This window comes from Diadema setosum, chromosome 16, assembly GCF_964275005.1.
Source record: "Diadema setosum chromosome 16, eeDiaSeto1, whole genome shotgun sequence".
Lineage (NCBI taxonomy): Eukaryota > Metazoa > Echinodermata > Echinoidea > Diadematoida > Diadematidae > Diadema > Diadema setosum.
In genome coordinates this window covers 23887425-23908290 of record NC_092700.1, presented here as the reverse complement: position 1 = coordinate 23908290, position 20866 = coordinate 23887425, and the positions used below count along the sequence as shown (strand labels likewise).

The following is a 20866-nucleotide window of genomic DNA, read 5'->3' as shown; positions in this document are numbered from 1 at the left end:
ATTAGTGTACGGAAATGTTCGGCCTGTAACCATAATATAATATATTTCTTTAGCCATTTATAAATCATTCAAGTAAAGTTGAATTATGTCTGTGAGCAACGAGGAAAACAATGAGGCTGTCATTGAGGTTTTCCACGGTCTCATTTCACCATGGATATCAAAATGCAATAATGGCCGGGATGTAATAAGCTGATTATAATCATCAACACGTATATCGGTAACGGTTCAGCGTTACATAGACCGGTTTCATTTTCATTCTTCTAAAATGTAGTGTGGGTATATGGACTTAAAACTATTTCCAATCACATTACGTGCTTTGGTTTTGAGGGGAACAGTTTACTTTAGTTATCATGATATAATGGCGTTGTCAAGAGTGATTGAGCAATATTTGAGTGCATACCAATACAAAGCATATTTCGAAAGCACATATTATTGTCCGGGTTATGTATACCAAGGTGTTTATACTGACAATTAGTTAGACGTTGTCTTTCATAGATTAACAAGAGAACCATAATCTACAAACGACGTTTTGTATCATTCATGTACCCGTCATAAAAAACTACATCATTCGATTCGATTCACGTCTTTTGAGATTACAAAATGGCCAGTCGGATAGATTATGCCACAAAAGAGTCACGTATACGTACAAATCCCTAATATCATTTTTTCCTATTGTGTGAGAGTAAAGTTCAGTAGGCCTCCACAGTTTATGACGGAACATTCATTAACATTCATAAAATATTAATGATATTATCTTCCCCAATAATCACAATAGGTATGAGCTTATATTGTACTGGAGAGAGAACTCAATGTGTGTTGCTCCCTCTTCTATATATGTTTTGCTATACTGTACAGTCTGAACTGCCTAACCTGACAGATCTACTGCAGCTGGAAACCTTGGTACAGTGTAGGCATAGTAGGCCTGTACTGTACTGTACTTGGATGTTGATACTCCTGGCTATCTTGACACGCAGAAGATAATTTTTTGGTGTTAATTACCATGTATTTCACTATTCCCTTGGTGTCATAAATTGTTTCGACTAAAATAAATACTTTCTGATCGAGAAAAACAATTCCCAGTTGCCAGTTGCGGAAAAATTTCAGTTTTAGTTTCAGTTTATTTCTCACTTCTCACATGATATTACATCAAGAATGATAGCTCTAATTCTTGTACCTTGTCACTTTAAACGCACAAAAGTAATATACATACATGATATACATAATACGCAGTAATTATAATGACATCTGGTAGAAATTGAAATTACGATTCGGGTTGTACAAAACTAAATATGACGGGACCTACATAAAAACAAGATTGCTTGGCTGTAAGCCCTGCATAATCAATGTTGTGCTCATCATTGTGAAGGCCTCGCAAAAGCACCAAATTTCGATTGCAGGGATATTAAAGAATAATTTCCTACATTCTGGGGAAATCCAAACTGCCGTAATTCGTTTTAAAAAATGTGAGCATACAATGATACATACATGTGAGCTATCTCACAAGTTTTGAAGCATGTTCTACAGCTCTTCCATGTATGAATAACAGGTCTATTCACTGTATATAGGCCTAGTAGCAAAGTATTGTACAGTTATAACTATGCAAACAGTGAATCTTGGACTTACCTTTGAGCTAACAGCTTGCTGGAAATTATAAAACTGTGGACTGTGCACTGCGAGGGAATCATTTTATTATGCTGCAGAGTAGAAATTAGCATTAGGTTAGGTAGAATTAGGGAGGTGGAAGTGGAGGAGACACCAATCAGTGCTAAGGTTTAGGGACCAAGGGGGGTGAGGGTGACGGTGGCGTACCATACCGCCGTCGCCGTTGGATGGGGGACATCCATACCCCCATGTTCTACACGGCGTCGTCGACGTTAGCCTCATAAAGCGATGTTTTTCTCGCTCTTTCCCTCCCCAACCCCCCCCCTCCATTTCCAAAACAGGCTATCGACATTCTCTAGGCCTACTATTTTACATAATTTGGGATAGTACATGTGAGTGGTGTAGATTGAATATGCCCTGTGATTTATATCTTACATCTGTTTGACGATATTCCTCATTGTATTCCAGGGCTGTGATATTCTGTTGAAATTTTCCAACCATAGTGTAAAATTGTACACAAATTTCTTTATTCACAAATGCAAATTAGGTTATATGATTTACTTGTCAATTTGGGGCAGGTATATGACGCCTCAGTAAACAGTTAACACTATTTCGGGCATGCTTTACAGGTATAATATGACGCAATAATTAGGGATGTAAACTTGATGTGCCGTATACATTCGGCATTTTGGGGTCCATTTTTTAGATAATTTGGATACGGAGGAGCTGGGGTAGCACATTCTGTTAGAGATGAGAACGATCCCTCCCCCCCCCCCCCCATGACTATAATGAGCGATCGACGTCATTCAGAGTATTACACCATCGTACATACACAAAACATACACAGGCACCTTTTAAGGGTGTGATAAACTCGTATCATCATCTCTTTCATCGCAAAAAGACGAGTTTGCCTCTAGAACCCGAAAAATAAGACAAGGAATGATTTCTTTTTCAGTGAAATTCTTCAGTGGTCTTTTCATTCAGCAATAGCTGCACACAAACTTTATAAATTCTTAACATTCTAACGGATTTCTGTATTTTGCGAAACTGTCAAATATTTTGTTCTATTACTATTGCTGCACTCATTCAATCTATACGCATTTAAGTGAACATGTCTTTTAGCCATACCTTGGAGATTCATTCTTTGGTTGTCCGACAAAGTAATTGAGCAGGATCTTCCAATCGAATTGTGGTACACTGTATTTCTAGAAGTCGACTTTCAAATTCAAATTCAAATTCAAACTTTATTTTCACTTTCTTTCTTCAACAGAATGTATAAGAAACAATATCATGAACTTTACATGCGACTCGTTGTAAATATATATAACCAGACAGGATTAACAACATATTCTTGTCTACATGATCAGTAAAATAAAGATACATACCCTCTATGATTATATACACACTGAGGAGAAAAAAAGTGGAGGTACCCACTCAAAAGACTAAGCTTGTAACATGTGGATACCTCTGAGGGAAAAGGGGGAAAATGGGGTGAAAACTTACAACTACAAAGAGTGCGGGAAACTGGGGAAGCGGGGAATAGAGAAAAAAAGAAAGCAAAAGTGTGAGAAAAAAAAAAATTGAATTTGAATTTGAATATCTTTACTACCAGTCACCACCAAGGTCCACTCACCTGCACTCACTTAGGATTCTCACGTAGGAAAAATCACTCTTCCCTCGATGGTTTAACTTCCAACTGGTAGTATTTAATTCCGAATACTTTTGCTCAAATAACAGTCCAACAGTCCAACACGCATATACAGTTCACTGCGCCGACCCGGTCTTGCTACGATCAAATCCCGAACCTTAAGTCCCGTTCTGGTATGCTTATCCGTCCCAACTCGGCCGCTATGCACGTTTCATACACAGATCTAGGCTTGGCTAGCAATCAGGAACACATTATCCTGACCAGCGCCTCCACTAGACTGTTCATACACAGCTCAAGCTTTGAAAGCTCGATGCAACTCAACACGTACTACGACATGTTTACTCTATCCGTCCCACCTCGACATCGAACCGAAAGCTTGATTACCCAAGTATATTTTTACTCAATGATTATAAACGTCGGCTACCAGGTAATTAGTATCGCGCCATCTATTGACGGGTAACCAAAAGTTGATATCATTTCATGATCTAATTCCATCAGGAGTATTTTGGAGGGGAAGCTACCTAAAACAAATAATTGTATCATTCGTCGCATACAGTAGACTAGTGTGAAAGTGATATCTGTGTCGGGTTCTAGGACAATTAATCCAGACTATTCCCCTGACCTGACCTATAAACCAAACCTAATCTTGAACCTAATCCTGACCCTAAACTAAATACCGACCCTAAACATAACCCTAACTCTAATATCTGCTCTAATCCTGTCACTAAATTTAGCCGGGGAGTCTTCCTCGGGGGTAATTGTCCTCATATACCATGTATACCCTTTGGGGAAGTTGTGCTGATCGGTGGCAGGGTGACAAGTGGAGTATAGTGATTGTTGATGATGGCAAACTAGAAGAGTTTGTATTGCTGCTATATGATAACGATAAAATTATTATGATTAATAAAACAAGAACAAAAACAATAGAAGGAGACTGTGAGCCGTAGTGGCTATCATTAAGCAAGAATTATTTATTTGCATAACACCAATGAGATATATTTTGACTTATGATATTTTATATTGATACTAATAAGCTGGAAAAATCTCAGAACGCCTTATGTTTGTACTCTTAAAAATTGATGAGCATGAGTTTATTCACAAATCACCATCTGATCTGTAAAAATGGTTCTCTCCAGATGAACTCCTATTCTTGTTTGCGTATAATATTAATCGGTTCCCCCAGTTATAGTATGGTCTAGAAAAATATCTGTAATTTTCATACTTCCCCTAATCTCATTTCATCACGGGACCTGCGGCTCTATCTGTCTATACAAGCTTGCTTTTACGCAGGCCCCATCATATTTTTCGCATTATGACCCTAGTTTAACTCGCGTGTATACAGACCTTGTGTTTATACCAAGACAAAATCTTGAACATTCCGATGAAGTTCCATTTTCAATTATGTTCTGTACTATTTTTGTATTTATATACTTTATTGTAATATATATGAGAAATATGAAAATGAAATGACATGAAATGAAATTTTGCATCCTGAAGCACGGTTATATGCACATCTCTACAAATGACACTTATTATTAATGTACTGCAGTACAGTGAACTACAGTACATAATTATGGAATGCGTTGACAATATATGCACAATAAGGCATAGTATGCACAATAAGGCAAAATAGACATTCAAGTTTCATTCTACATCAGCGGTGAATTTTAATTCCGTGATGGCTAGCTTTGCGTCTGGAATGCATTTTACCTACCTAAACCTTACCTAGTAGTATACCTAAACACTAAAGAATGAGCTGAAGATTTGACATAGCAAATGCGTATAAGTATTGTGCACGACTCTGTCCTAGTACAAAAATAAAGGAGCACTGTTTGACAATTTTCGAGTTTGAGCTGCTACTATAGAAAGCCTGATATTTCAGAAGCTAAGAAAATAGGATTGAGAATAAATGCAAATGTCCCGAAAAAAAAAAAAAACCCGACGATCTGTAAAATTTGTGTGAACTGATACAATAGTCGCGTATCGTAACCTCCTGCTAATAAGTATTATCTGCACCATGCTTGCGTCTTAAACATTGTTGTGAACAGAAAAGTACGGATGCTGATATTGAAGAGTTGTACGCATACTTTTATTCCATACATGTTGTACGTATGCTGCCCCTACACTTAATAAGATATCATGATTACTTTAACAGGACATGTAAACACGAACATTACGAACGTAAATTATCAGCATAATCGACCAAGCAGTCGGACATGAGGTCAGACAATTAATTATATTGCAATTCTCAACATTATAATGTTAATTGCAATGACTCAACTTTAAATTGCACTGATACAGATCACTCCAAAGTTTTATGTTCATCATGAAACTAATGCACTGCATGGGTATCGTGATCAACACCGGCAGCTAAATACGAAGTTCCGATACACAATGAAAGAAAGTATCTCATGTGGTTGCCAGTTTAATTTGCTCTCGATTCCGGTCTTAAAAAGAATGGTAAAGTATTGGCTGATGTGGGAATTTTTTAACGAGATATTTTGAAATGACTTTGTGAAATGTTAACGAAGCCTACAATTCTGAGATGAATTCAAAGTCTGTTTGATGAAAATCGGTTTTGAAATGGCTGAAATATCCAAAAACAAAGTGAAACAAAGCGATCCTAATAAAAGGTGGGTCCTTTGGATAGCTTTGTTTTGGATATTTCAACCATTTCAAAACCAATTTTCTTCAAATAAACTTCGAATTCCTCTTAGAATTATATGCTCTTTTCATAAGAGGTTTCTCATTTTCTCGACAGCAACAAAAAATGACCATAAAAAAAAAAAAATAAGTTGGAAACCTCAAACCCCATCTGAACTGAAACTGTACCATCCCTTTGATTGACTGAAATCCCAATCGCAGGCACGGTTGTCTCTCTTTTGTCACAACTAATGTACGTTTTAGTTCCTTCTTCTCAAGATAGTGTCTAATATTGTATTCAAGTTACATTATATGTTACAAGACATTATGTTACAAGAATACTTAGTATACCATATTTTGACGTGTGTGTTACCCATGCATATTGTTTGGAAATGAAAATAAAACATGAATGAATGAATAAAAGTGGATTTTTGTTGAGAAAGGGAAAGTAAACACACTCACATGCACACGTACAACAGTCGAGGTTGTTTCTAAAATTGAAAAAAGTAGGAGATTGAACTGTGAAGATTAACAAGAATAAGAAAGATATAATGTCGATCCTCCTTCTTTTCAGACAAAAATCATCATAACCAGGACTGATTATAATACTATACGTCTTCTTCATGTTCTTCCTCCCTTTATGCCACTCAAATATATCGTTTGAAGATTTTCAATAAAAGATGTAAAGTCTGTATGTTGTTGTTGTTGTTGTTCACAGCGGTTGTTGCAGTTTGTTTGATTAATATAGATATACATAGATATACACTACAGTATATGAAATTTCACTTCACTGAGGAGATCACACGTCCTGGATCTCGCTCGTCTTACTCGTCACACTCGTCACCAGTCTCGTCACACTCGTCACCAGTCTCGTCGATGCCTGATTTGGCCAGCTGAGATCGGCCCCTAATGCTCGACAATATGAGCGACATGGACCTGAAGATCGGATTGATTAACAGTTGCACCGGGACTTTGAGCAGCACGCTGCACATTTTGAACAGGGTGAAGTAGGTCTTGAAGCACGGCTGGAAGAACCAGACGATGACCATGTGGAGGAGAGCGAAGATGACGGCCCATAGGAAGGAGATGAGGGGGCTGATGATCATCGTCAGAGTGCCGTACAAGGCAAACTGCATTCAGAAATGACACAGGTTTGGTAAAAAACTCAGTCTCGAAATCAATGTCAAAGAATAAGCCTCCCTTAAAAATGATGTGCCAAACTGTTACAGGACAGCACTCTCTTTCTCCCTCCTTCCCTCCCTCCCTCTCTTTCTTAGCCATAATGTTACTACTCGCCTGTGTAATCATGTATAATGACAAAGGTCTTTTTTTTCCTAAATTATACAACAAAACGTCAAGTCGATTTAGAATATATTATGGCAATAAGGCATAGATAATGATGGTGTAGAACGACAAGCTGCTTCCGTATTGCAGAATGAAAAAGAAACTTAACGAAGTTTGGAAGGTAGCAAAATGTACGACAATGTTACACGCCTGCCTGTGACCTATATCACTATTATGACATTGAGCCACGTTTCTCACGAACTAAGAACCCGGGACTTTTTGTTTTTATAAATGCCGCTGTCAGACATGACTTTATTGATAAAATTGATAGAAAAAGACCCATCTCTCAGCAAAATTGATGATGTACATGCAAACATGAATTAAAAAAGAGATAATGATACATTACTTCAAAATTCTTAATTTCGCAAAGAACTCCAATGTCAGTATGGATCTGTGACCCCAGAAAATTGATATTTCCAGAGTCATAAAGATAGCAAACCATTTCACCTCTTATAATCCAATGTAAAAGGTGCATACCATAATGGTCAAATCCTACATTGCTATGTACTACAATATAACTGATACCAATATGATGAAGAGTAGTTGTAGTTGTGTGTCAGTGAGTGGATAATAAGACCATGTGCTACCACTAGCCTACCAGTCAGAAAGCTCCTGGTTCGAACACCCCTTGCCTGAGTTGGTTATGCACAGCAGTTTTGACGTGTAATATAGGCAACGTTACTTATCATCAACGCCTATAGTCCTTCGGAGACAGAAAGTGATTATAATTTTTCTCTTTTTTTCCGTTTTTGTTTTGTGTGTTTATTTTGTTTATGATTTGCTTTTGTTTTTACAGTCTGATAATCGGTAGATTTCGATTCAACTTCCATTTGTTGAATTTCTCCCATTGAAGTTCCGGGATGGAGATATCAGAAAAAAGTTAAGGGATTAGGTTTACATGTTTACATGGTGAAATGTATCACCATGTCATATTCTTGAATAAAAACAATGTTATTAAAAAAAATAACTAAAGAAAGCATTGGTCACGTCATTTTTATACAAGATGAAAACTGGTAATCACCGGAAAGGGCTGCATAGATTCTGATCAGCATTACTATCTGCCGTTCAGACAAACAAAATGTCAAAAGAGTGGAGAACAACATCAGCACATGATGCAAAAGTCTGTTTTTTAATAGTATCTCGGTATTTGTGAACAAAACTAGAAGGTGAAAATGAAACTTTCTTTCAGTCGTGTGGGGTTAACCGAAAAAGAAAAGAACTCGCTCACGAACGCATATCTGTTAATAGTCAACGGAGTAATGATAATCATCAACTTACGTGCGTGCATCTGAAGATATTTTTGTTGACTGATTTCATGAAGGGGAACCCAGCGGCCGTCTCAGACTCTTTGAAAGTGTCTTCATATGTCATCTGATTTAAAAAAAAAAGTCCAGACATGCTTTCCAGAAAAGTTTGGTAACATCTATGATGATGATGATGATGATGATGATATTATATATATATATATATCTTAACAGAGTACTAAATCATGCGGGTGTTTATGTATGTGTACCTGTTTTTTGTATGCTGCATCTCAAGTTATTAATCTAGTTTATGTATGACTATTTAAAAATGGTCTGATTAGAATGAGTAAAATCTTACGATTTCAACGGTAAAAAATTTGACCGAAATCGGATGAAAAATAATAAGGAAGTTATGAAATTTTGAAGTTTTGCTAATTTATGCTTAACAGTTCTTGTACAGTGGATATGGATATGCAGATGAATGAGCTTATACCATGTCATACCCTCACAATTTTCCATTCATTGTGTACAAAAAATGACGAAAATTCAATGTTTCTGCCACAAAATAATGATACATGATGTTATTCCTGGTTGAATAACTTTAGAATAGTAGTTAGATATATTACGATTTGAGCCTGGGGCATAATTGCGTTTGAATGAAAAAATAAAATATCAAAATTTTATATTTTATATTTTGCAAGTTCTGAGGGGATGATATGTTCACTTTTATATTTGCATATTCATAACTTTATCGTTCAAGAACTGTTTCCTCAAAAAATAGCGAAAATTCAAAATGTCATATCTTCCTTATTTTTCATCCGATTTTGATCAAACTTTTACTATTGAACTCGTAATATTTGACTCTTTGTTGTCCGACTAACTTATATTTGGACTGGATTTCCCCTTAATGTCACATTTCCATTTGTCCATCGTAACTCTTTATACATTAGGAAGACTACACTTTCTCCCTTATTGGTTGGTTTCCATCATTTCCGTCGTAAAACGTGTATGAAATTATTTCAAATATTGCTGATTTGTGTAGGGTTCCCTATAGTCATGAATAACAATATGATATATTTTCATTCTTTTTTCATTTATTTAATTTTCCAACAATGCAAAACACCAATAAGACAATATCAATACAATGTAGTATCGAAGAAAAATACGTGAAGTTAGCAATATAACGCATCACTTTTAATAGATGAAAAAATGAATTAAAATTAAAGTTGCAGGAAATGGAGATGAAATACTGAAAAGCCAGGCTTGTATTTTGCTGTCTCCTCATGGACAATATAACTAAATAAAACTACATATACATAATTATGAACATCTTCGGAACCTTTGTCCAATCTGAGCGAAGTACAGATTTTTGCTTATCATAGCAGAAAGAACAAGATCGCGGATATAATTTGTAGGCCATATTTAGTGTTCCAATCAGCCTGGGGAAGGAAACAAGATAATACTGTTTATCCCCTCCTGTTGTTTTTTGTTCTGATTTGTTTACAGATTGTAACTTATCATGAGAGAGAGAAAAAAAAGAAACAGCGTTGATTAACAACAATAATAAGATGTACAACAGCAGGGTATCAAATGTACACATTGGCCTATATACAAAAACTCACATTCACGGGTAGTTTCAGATTGTAAATGTCCTCGCTATCATTGGCTGCTTGTTCCTGATTGGACTCATGCTGTGTTACCGTGGTAACTGGAACCGTCCGGGTGATCACGTGCGGTGCAGGAGAATGGTGGACCGCGCCAGTCGTCGCATAAGGGCCTTGTTTGTCAACCATGTTGTTACCCCACCTGTAATGGGATGTGTCAGGAAAGGAATATATTTGTTCGTAACAAAAGAAGCCACAAAATCTAATGTTGACTTTGTGAGGTGAGGTTTTATTAGGTTAATGAAATTCAGGAATATAGTTACGGTGCTAGGCAAGTCAGCAAGTAGGAATAGTTCGTTTTGTAAACTGAGCGATTTTTTTATTGTACACTTTTGTCTAACCCTTATTGTCCCCGCCGAACGAGTTCGAGCAGGGGACTATGAAACGGGCTCCGTACGTGTGTGTGTCCGTGTGTCCGTCCGTCCGTGTGTCCGTCCGTGTGTCCGTCCGTGTGTCCGTCCGTGTGTCCGTGTGTGCGTCCGTGTGTGATCAAAATCTTCAATTTGCTACTTCTCTGTCATTTATGAGCCAATTTTGATTCTGTTTGCTTTATATGATAGCACTACATGGGAGCTTTGAAACTTGTACACAGAATTTCAGTCGTGACCTTTGACCTTGACCTTTGACCTATATTGTACATTTTGCTACAAAATGCTACTCCTTCGCCATTTCTAACCCGATTTCGATTCCGTTTGCTTTATGTGATGGCACTAGGTGAGGGCTTCAAAACTTCTACACAGAATTTTGACCTTTGACTTCTTTGACCTTTGACCTTGATTTTTTGACCTATATTGTACATTTTGCTACAAAATGCTACTCCTTCGCCATTTCTAACCCGATTTCGATTCCGTTTGCTTTATGTGATAGCACTAGGTGAGGGCTTCAAAACTTCTACACAGAATTTTGACCTTTGACTTCTTTGACCTTTGACCTTGATTTTTTACCTATATTGCACATTTTGTTACAAAATGCTACTTCCGGCGGGGACATATGTTACGCACCGCGTAATTTCTACTTTTCCTTGTTTTATTGATTGTGGTAGGGTGTGTAGCCCTATAAGTATACCGACGGTAGGTAACACGAAATTGAGAAACATTCTAGTAAGCACAATCATAAAATCGATACGAGTTCCAGTCATTCATAATCCACGGAGCTTCACTCGACGTCGGCGAGCGGGACTATTTTCAAGGCTAGGGGCTGCCGGTCCTGGGAACTTCGCTAGCTGAGGGCCTAATCTACTGACGATCTAAAGGGTCTACTAAGTAACAACGCAAGCGCTGCACCAACTGCTGGGGGGGGGGGGGGGTGGGAGGTGGGGGATTCGAACCTGAAACTTGATGATCCCAAAAGCTAAAAATTAAGTGTTCATTTATATCTTTGTGAATCTCTTGTTTGAATATTTGTTTATACCAAAATTCAACATTCACAATCAAAGCTTGATTAATGTTGATTTAACTCTACTTGATCTGTTTCGATCTGAATGTTTCTGAGTCAAAGTAGCAAAATGAATAACTAAAATAAAAAAGGTCGCTAATGTGACAGGCAACGGCGTAGCCAGGATTTTATCTTAGGGGGGGGGGGGCGGTTAGTCTGCGAGGGAGCGAAGCGACCGAGCCCGAGCGAGCGGAGCGAGCGAGGGGGGGGGGGAGGGTGTGGGAGGGGGGTGTCCCCCCTCCCACGGTGAGAACTTTTTCCATTTTGATGTTGTAAATGGTGCAATTTGATGCATGTTTTTGCGCGTTTTATCGACGTGAAACAGTCCCACTTGTTTAAGGTAGCAGTATATTTTGATGTAGATTATCATTGAACAATTTGCCTATAAAATGCTACAATTTAAATATGCTTCTTGTATTAATTCTTTTCACTGAATATCATGAACGCGACTGAACCCGAGAGAGCGGAGCGAGCGAAGGGGGAGGGGAGGGTGTGGGAGGGGGTGTCCCCCCTCCCACGGTGAGAACTTTTTGCATTTTGATGTTGCAAATGGTGCAATTTGATGCATGTTTTTGCGCGTTTTATCGACGTGAAACAGTCCCACTTGTTTAAGGTATAGCAGTTTATTTTGATGTAGATTATTATTGAACAATTTGCCTATAAAATGGTATAAGTTAAATTCACTTCTTGTATTAATTCTTTTCACTGATCATGAACGCGACTGAACCCGAGCGAGCGGAGCGAGCGAGGGGGGAGGGGAGGGGGTGGGAGAGGGTGTCCCCCTCCCACGGTGAGAACTTTTTGCATTTTGATGTTGCAAATGGTGCAATTTGATGCATGTTTTTGCGTGTTTTAACGAGTTGAAACAGTCCCACTTGTTTAAGGTTGCAGTATATTTTCATGTAGATTATCATTGAACAATTTGCCTATAATATGGTACAATTAAAATACACTTCTTGTATTAATTCTTTTCACTGAATATCATGAACGCGACTGAACCCGAGAGAGCGGAGCGAGCGAAGGGGGAGGAGAGGGTGTGGGAGGGGGTGTCCCCCCTCCCACGGTGAGAACTTTTTGCATTTTGATGTTGCAAATGGTGCAATTTGATGCATGTTTTTGCGCGTTTTATCGACGTGAAACAGTCCCACTTGTTTAAGGTATAGCAGTTTATTTTGATGTAGATTATTATTGAACAATTTGCCTATAAAATGGTATAAGTTAAATACACTTCTTGTATTAATTCTTTTCACTGATCATGAACGCGACTGAACCCGAGCGAGCGGAGCGAGCGAGGGGGGAGGGGAGGGTGTGGGAGGGGGTGTCCCCTCCCACGGTGAGAACTTTTTGCATTTTGATGTTGCAAATGGTGCAATTTGATGCATGTTTTTGCGTGTTTTAACGAGTTGAAACAGTCCCACTTGTTTAAGGTTGCAGTACATTTTGATGTAGATTATCATTGAACAATTTGCCTATATAATGGTATAATTTAAATACACTTCTTGTATTAATTCTTTTCACTGAATATCATGAACGCGACTGAACCCGAGCGAGCGGAGTGAGCGAGGGGGGAGGGGAGGGGGTGTCCTCCTCCCACGGTGAGAACTTTTTGCATTTTGATGTTGCAAATGGTGCAATTTGATGCATGTTTTTGCGCGTTTTATCGACGTGAAACAGTCCCACTTAGTGTTTAAGGTTGCAGTATATTTTGATGTAGATTATCATTGAACAATTTGCCTATAAAATGCTATAATTTAAATACGCTTCTTGTGTTAATTATTTTCACTGAATATCATGAACGCGACTGAACCCGAGAGAGTGGAGAGAGCGAAGGGGGAAGGGAGGGGGTGGGAGGGGGTGTCTCCCCTCCCACGGTGAGAACTTTTTGCATTTTGATGTTGCAAATGGTGCAATTTGATGCATGTTTTTGCGTGTTTTAACGAGTTGAAACACTCCCACTTGTTTAAAGTTGCAGTATATTTTAGTGTAGATTATTATTGAACAATTTGTCTATAAAATGGTATCATTTAAATAATCTTCTAGTATTAATTCTTACACTGAATATCATGAACACTGTCTGTCCAGCAGTCAAACAGAAAAAAGCATGCACACGAGGGTGTAGATGGGGCCATATCCCCTCCCACACGAAGGTGATTTTGCGTTTTCAGACCTGAAATTCAGCGATCTGTTGCAAATTTTTGGTGCAATACTTTTTCATCGAAGTGATAAAATCACGGAATTTAGCTCTTATTCCGAATGTGCACCATCTGTGTGTATGTATAAAGTCTAGTGAGGTAGAGCTTAGGGGAAGGGAGATTCCTCCTCCCGCTCGCGGAGCTTTTGCGTTTTTAGAATTGAAATACAGCGTTCTGGGTATAGCCACAGTCTACTTCTATGCATGGCGGAAGGGGGGGGGGGAGGGGCGGGCGAGCAGGGAGAAGGCGTGGGCGAGTGTTATCCCCACCCTTCCCCACCCTTCCCCACCCTTGGAGCTTTTGCCTTTTTAAGGTTGAAATTGAGATATCTCGTCTACGCATATTTGATGGAACCAACATTTGGGAAATCACACACACACACGCACACACACACACACACACACACACACACACACAACTGATGGGGGTGGGGGGCTGAGGGAGGAAAGGGTAGATTAAAAGGGGAAATTCCCCTTATACATGAGGGAACCTTGAGTTTTCGGAATATAAGTGATAAGTCTTGTGCACTCAGAATTATTCATAATTTTTTGTAAATCTAAAAAGTGTACTAAGCTAGGGAAAGAGGCACAGAGGGGGAGAGATTTTGCATATTTTGAATTGAAATTCAACGATCTGGTGCACACTTTGAGTGAAATATTCAAAAAAAAATATCTTATTTGATGAAAGGTTGCAAAGGAGACCCGCTTCATGTGCATGCATACAGTATACACGCATTTTTTTTTCCGCCTCCCAAATCCCCGGTCCAAATCTTAGGGGGGGGGGGGGGGGGGGCGATCGCCCCCATCGCCCCCCCCCCCCCCCTGGCTACGCCAGTGGTGACAGGATGATAATATCAAAGTCTTATGGCATGGTAAGACTCTCCTAAAGAGTCATTTACCATCATCTATTATACCCAAGCACTGACTAGCTGACTGGACATTGACGTCATGCCCAGCCTGTATGGCCCTGACCGCCCATAATTCGGACCGCATCACCCAGCAATCGGGCGCGCTATGCACCTGATGCATCAGTAAATGTATGGGCCTTGTGTGTCTGCCATGTTGTCACCCCATCTGTATTATAATAATATTGAACTATGGCCTGGTAAGACTCTTCACTACTGATAATGCTCTCCCCAGCATTACCATATAAGCCTATACTTTGCATTACATGACCTATATCGGTAATTCTAGTCAACTGGACTTGTACTTTGGCAACTGGTTGTTGACCCGTAACAGGGTCGGGGAATTTCGGAAAGCGCCGCCAAAGATCAGTCGGCCTGATGAAGCGTCCCGGCGGGAGAGGACGTGAAACGTCCCTATTCCAAATCAGTCCAGTTGACTAGATTTACCGATATAGACCGTTTCAATTTCGATGGCCTATTCACCTACCGCCGCTAGCGGCGCTATAACGGCCGCCATAACTGGGGGCCAACGGGGGGCTCCCACCGAACTAAAACATAGTGGAATGCGTGTTCACCCAGGAAATACGCAGCCACCAAAACTTGCTACCACCGCCATTTTGATAGGGCAATTTTTCCTTATATGGAATGCACGCTATGTGGATCCAACCACTCTCTCATTTTCGATTGTTCATGCACGCGTCATATCGCGCACCCCACCCCCACTTCCTCATCAATCGCGCACACACTGGTAACACGGGAGGTATATGGTATGATCAAGGAGGTATGTTCAATTCGGTGTAATAATGGCATAGATAAAAATGGCAGTGGTAAAAATGGCAGAGGTAAAAATGGCAGAGGTAAAAATGTCAGAGGTAATAAAGGCAGAGGTAAATAATTAAGACAGTGGTACAAATGTCAGAGGTAAAGTTGTCAGTGGTCGAAATGTCAGTGGTCAAAATGGCAGAGATAAAAATGTCATTGATAAAAATTTAGTCGTAGAAATGCAAGATGACGAGGTAAAAGTGACAGAGATTTTATTTTCGTTCATGTTTCTGACACCTTTCTAGCAATACGCGCTTTTCGTGCCTTCTCCTGAAATAATTAAAGCACGGGGGAGACCGGGGAGAAATGGGACACGGGGAGAAATATAAACTCATGTATATAAGTTGAAAAATGGTCGGCAAGTCAACAATCCAATTATATCAGTATGAGCCTCGGTACACCTGAAAAAGGACATATTGACTACCATACAGCTCTACAGGTATCTTGTCAGTAAAATATCAAACTTAGATCTCGTAGGTCCTATACTATGTTAATAGGTATTTTAATAAGTGTGCAAACTTCTGAAAATAAAATTGCTTGATAACAGACATGCAGGTATGAAAAATTGGCAGGGATCTTTTACTGTTTTTGTTATCACTGGGAGAAATTCAATAGGGCATAGTGTTACATTTCTCCCCGAAGCATAAAGTAAATCCTACTTTGGTCATGATGGTTATCTAATTTCTCTCCAGGTTGTCTCATTTCTCAGCGCTTGATGTTCCGTATTCCCCCCCCCCCCAAATTAGGGGTTAAACAAATCATTAATTACACGAAAATGTTATATATATATATATGGGTATCACAAAATGCTCTACTAATGTTCCTACACTCCTGTGCTACATACTCTCTCTAAAAAAAATTGAGTGAAAATATTCACTCTTAAAGGAGTGAATACAAAAAATAGTGAATTTAGAGTGAAATTTAGTGAAAATATTCACTCTTAAAGGAGTGAATACAAAAATAGTGAATTTAGAGTGAATTTTAGTGAAAATGTTCATTTTCACTCATTTTGGAGTGACCTCAGGGATCACTCCTAAATCTTTGAACAATGCCATTTCTACCTCTGCCATTTTACTATGACATTTTTACCTCTGTCATTTTTACCTCACAATTAATCATGTATTTGTAGCCTGTTTGAAAAATTCCAGGATATTCTTGTAAATTCCAGGAGTTTTTAGTGTCGATTTCAGGAGGACTGACCTTGAAAAGTGGAAGCACTGATGATATGAAGCAATAAGACAGACGCAGGATCTTGCCTGCTTTTGATGAGCAACTGAAACTCTGGGCCTAACTTCTTTTAGTGGCGAGCATTATGCCTAAATTAAAGTGCTTATTAATGAAGAAACTTGATTTATTTACGGTGCATATGTAATTCTAGATTTAATAAAGCATTATAGAAATTCAACAGCAAGAAAAAAAAACACGCCGCAAACATGTTAAAAGAACTAATGTGAGTCCTCCGCATAGCCGCCATACAGCCTACACACAGCGCCCGTGCACACATGATTTCGTCGAGCTCTAGACCCTTTTTATCGACTTTGTCAGACTGGCAAAAGATCGAGAAGTTTAACTCTAAGTTTTGCCAGTGTGACCGCAAACTTTCCACGTAACTTTCCGCCAAACTTCTCGATCTGTTTGCGGGCTATGTCTCCGAAGCGCAAGGCCATTGTCATGTACAAACGTGCATTGTTATGTCATAATCACTAGCCACTGGACGGCGTACTCTTGCTTGCGCGCGTACCAGTGGCCCAGTCTGACCGCGCCTAAGCGTGCACTCCATATAAGGAAAAATTGACCTAACAAGATGGCGACGCAACACGGTAAATTTGGCTGCACGGTCTCGTGTATGTTGGGAATAGGGACACGCATTCCACTATGTTTTAGTTCGGTGGGGGCTCCCACGGGGGCTCCCAGCGAGCTAGCTACCCAGCGAGTTGCACTTGCAGCTAGCAGCCCAGCGTACCCATCGCGCATAGTTAGCCGGGCGCGGCCGCATGCGCCGCCGCCGGCGGCCGCTGGGTCGCCGGGCTAATATTGTGATTGTTTTACTTACTTACTGTGGAAAAGTCATTCAGCGGCATTTAATGCCTTTCTTTTGGACAAATTGAGTAATTCAAGCATATCGATCTTAAATGAAAGCTTCAAAGGATCAGGAAAAAAAAACCCACTAACATACTGTGCAGTTGTTTGGGTGCACAAATAACAGGCGAAAAAACGGAAATGGAAGCTGCACGTCAGTATGTGAAATTTTGACGCATGATGAGTCACTTAAGTGAACACAGCGGTATAAAAATTGCACAGATTTTTGAAACAAACTTTGGCCTATGCCTATATAGATTCTCTATTTAATTAGGCTAAATCACTGCATATTCATATTCATAAAATAAAGTTGTTCATTTTAGAAGACAGGTTCAGATCAAAGATTTTGAGAATTCATTATAAAATATATATTTTTTAAATGCTTGGTGCAATACTTACAAAAGTTAGAATACACTTCCTGGCTACTAGTATACTAAAGTTGTATATGACAAACATTTTAAAGCCTACACTACAGCCAAATGAATGTTTCAAGATGTGTAAAAAAAATTTAGACCCTATATTGTAAATTTTTACTTCTTCACTAAGCGTTCAGCATTAAATTGACCATCATCAATTTGGGCCTGGAACTCTGAATTTGAATTAATTTTTGATAAAGTGATACGTATAGATATTAAACTGCCATGAATGGTGGCAAACATCCGTTTCATAAGCATATCACAATTCATATTAAGAAAGTTTGATTTGAAAATCACTTTTGTAGATTATAATTTTAGGCGTTAGCACGATGTTAAATGCAAGGTTACTTAATAGACCTTAAACAGTAGAATGTTTGGTTGTTGACATCAGGCGACGTAAATTAACTTCTTAAGTTTATACGGCTTAGAAACGCCTAGATTTGCCTTCAGTTTGCTTTACTTAGTTAGACTTGCCGGAAGTTAGTGACAACCGAAAATGATATAGGATGTAGCTATAAGTTCTAGAAGTAGGTCTAGACGGGTCTTGATCTAGTCTGGACTGTTGCCAGAATTCTAGACAAGATCTTAAAAAAAAAAAAAAAAAAAAAAAAAAACGTTACACAGACCCTACCCCGCTGGTCCGAGAAAAGGCAAAAGCCTAAAAAGGTTTAAGTTAACTGATATTATTAGTTGCTTTGATAGCGCCATGTCTATCTAGCTCAAGATTCTGATTCATTATTTGTATTTAATTATATCAGTAAACTGCTCAACAGTCTCGGCTTACTATCTAGACGTCTGTCTGCGCCTATCCATAGTTCTCCCCAGGTGTTTTTTTATCCTCTTACACAAATGTGAATAGATCTATAAGGGGTTTACACGCGAGTACCCAGGTCATCGCAAAAGAAATAGAGTCTACAATAGTCAGTCAGGCACAGGCGCAGAAAACTGCGCCTCCCGCCAGGCGCAGAAAACTGCTACTTTGGGGTTATCCGCCAGAGCGCCGAGCAAGTGTGCCCGCTACAATCGATTCTCGTAGTTTCCGCGAACAGTCGGTTCCATTGATATCGTCTGTGTACCAGGCGCCCGTTACTACTTTTTACTGATTTGCAGTGCACTAATAAAGTACTGTATGCAAGACAAATTGCCAAAACACGATAGTATGTATGTGTATACTGCACTGTATCACCATAATTATATCGAAATACAGCATGCATCAGGCACATCCAGAGCCACACGCTCTCACCAACAAACACCATGCGCTATATAGGTCTCTCCACACTGACCATAGCTCATTTATAAATCAAGAAATAGGCTAGTGAGATTGAGAATGAAGGAAGTAGGAGTCATTGGGATTACCTTGCTGTTCTGCTTCCTTTGCAGAATCATCTGCAATTAACTCTGATAACTCATGTATAACTATATGTGCTCTCTTGTATAACTCTGTCTCTCTGGAATCTAATCTAAAACTGCAATACCTATCGCATAGCCCCTGCCTCTGTGCTTTGCCCATGGTCAGTTCAAGACCAGGGAGGTACGAGGTAGGCCCCACAGAGAGCCTGGCCGCACTTTCACAACACTTTCCTTGTTTTAAACTGCTGCCCTATGTTTACTCAACAGAGATAAGAACCCAACCTGCCGGGGAGAGTACCACAGAGAAGAGAGAGGGGGAAAGAGATGATGCGTTGAGAGATGGAAGGTGGCTGTGCTGGGGGAGAGAAAGGGAAAGAAGCCACGAGAGGAGATGAGAGAGGAGAAGGGAGAGGGGAAGGTCTGATAGGAAGGAGTACATTTCTGTTACACTAGCCAACACCTGTTGCACAAGGCTAAAAAGAGGGCAAACCGGTGGTCATTCAAAAAACATTTACCTAATTATGTATTCCGACCAGAATTACGCCAGATGTCAAGGTTTTATTCCCCTAGAAATGATTATTATGTAAGATTAGGTATTTGGCTTACTACAGAGGAAATATCAGAAAAGTGTCAGGGTTAGAATTTTCGTACGAAATTAATATCGATTAGGTGTCTTCATCACCTAAATTTTCTCCATGCCTTTTACACTACGAGCATCGCGTGGCATGATGGGTATTGTCATTATAATATTCATGATAGCAGAAATCGGCGCTTTTCGACAGGCGCAGTTTTCTGCGCCTGTGCCTGACTGATAGTACAAACACTCACGGATCGTACCGATATTTACCTTGAAGTTCAAGTTTTGGCTACAGCCGTATATGCCATCTACCCATTCGCTCACAGTCGGTATAAGTTGTTTAATTTTATTAATTAGCTAACAAAAAAAGTAGACCCTATAGTTGTCACAAATCCAGACATGCGTCGATCGCTGCCAGCTCCAGAGATAGGTAGCTGGCCGGCTGGCGCCGGGTGGTAAAAGCACTGGCTGCCGTCATGCCGCTGGCACCCTTGCCATGCACGCAGGGCGCTTGCCGACCCGGCCTGGTTGGCCCCCAGTTATGGCGTCGCCTTAAGAGGGCGCACTTCCATGAACAGTCGCTTGAATCGGTCTATAGTTCATGTGATACTTTACCTGGAAAACTTAGAACATTCACAAACATACCTATATTGTATTCTTTTATATACGTCTAGCTCTTATGAACATTATGGATGAACTCTGTGAACTAGTCTAGCAGCCAGAAAGGGTCCCCGTGCACCCCCTCCCCCTAAAACAAAATTCTACGATATGTTCGAAGATCGTCAGAACCTGTATTTTCCGAATCCGGTTGTCGCCAGCGGAAAAAAAGGTTGCGCGCGCGTCTTATTTGCATATTTCTAAGATGGCCGCCGCCCGTTACTAGGAGACAGATTATTTTTGAATAACTTTATTTAGGAATAACAAATTACCATAAAAATTGTATCATT

The 20866-nt window shown here is 39.5% G+C and overlaps 1 protein-coding gene across 1 annotated transcript in view; it reads right to left on the bottom strand.

Moving 5' to 3' along the window:
* Positions 1-6692: 6692 nt before the first annotated feature.
* Positions 6693-20866, bottom strand: part of LOC140239438 (caveolin-2-like) — a 45108-nt gene continuing 30934 nt past the window's right edge. The window contains exons 2-5 of the mRNA XM_072319276.1: positions 10104-10287; positions 8516-8608; positions 6769-7023; positions 6693-6731 (exon numbers count right to left, since the gene is read on the bottom strand). Of these exons, the coding sequence (XP_072175377.1) occupies positions 6693-6731; positions 6769-7023; positions 8516-8608; positions 10104-10274 (558 nt within the window). The 5' untranslated portion in view covers positions 10275-10287. The remainder of the gene's footprint in view (positions 6732-6768; positions 7024-8515; positions 8609-10103; positions 10288-20866) is intronic.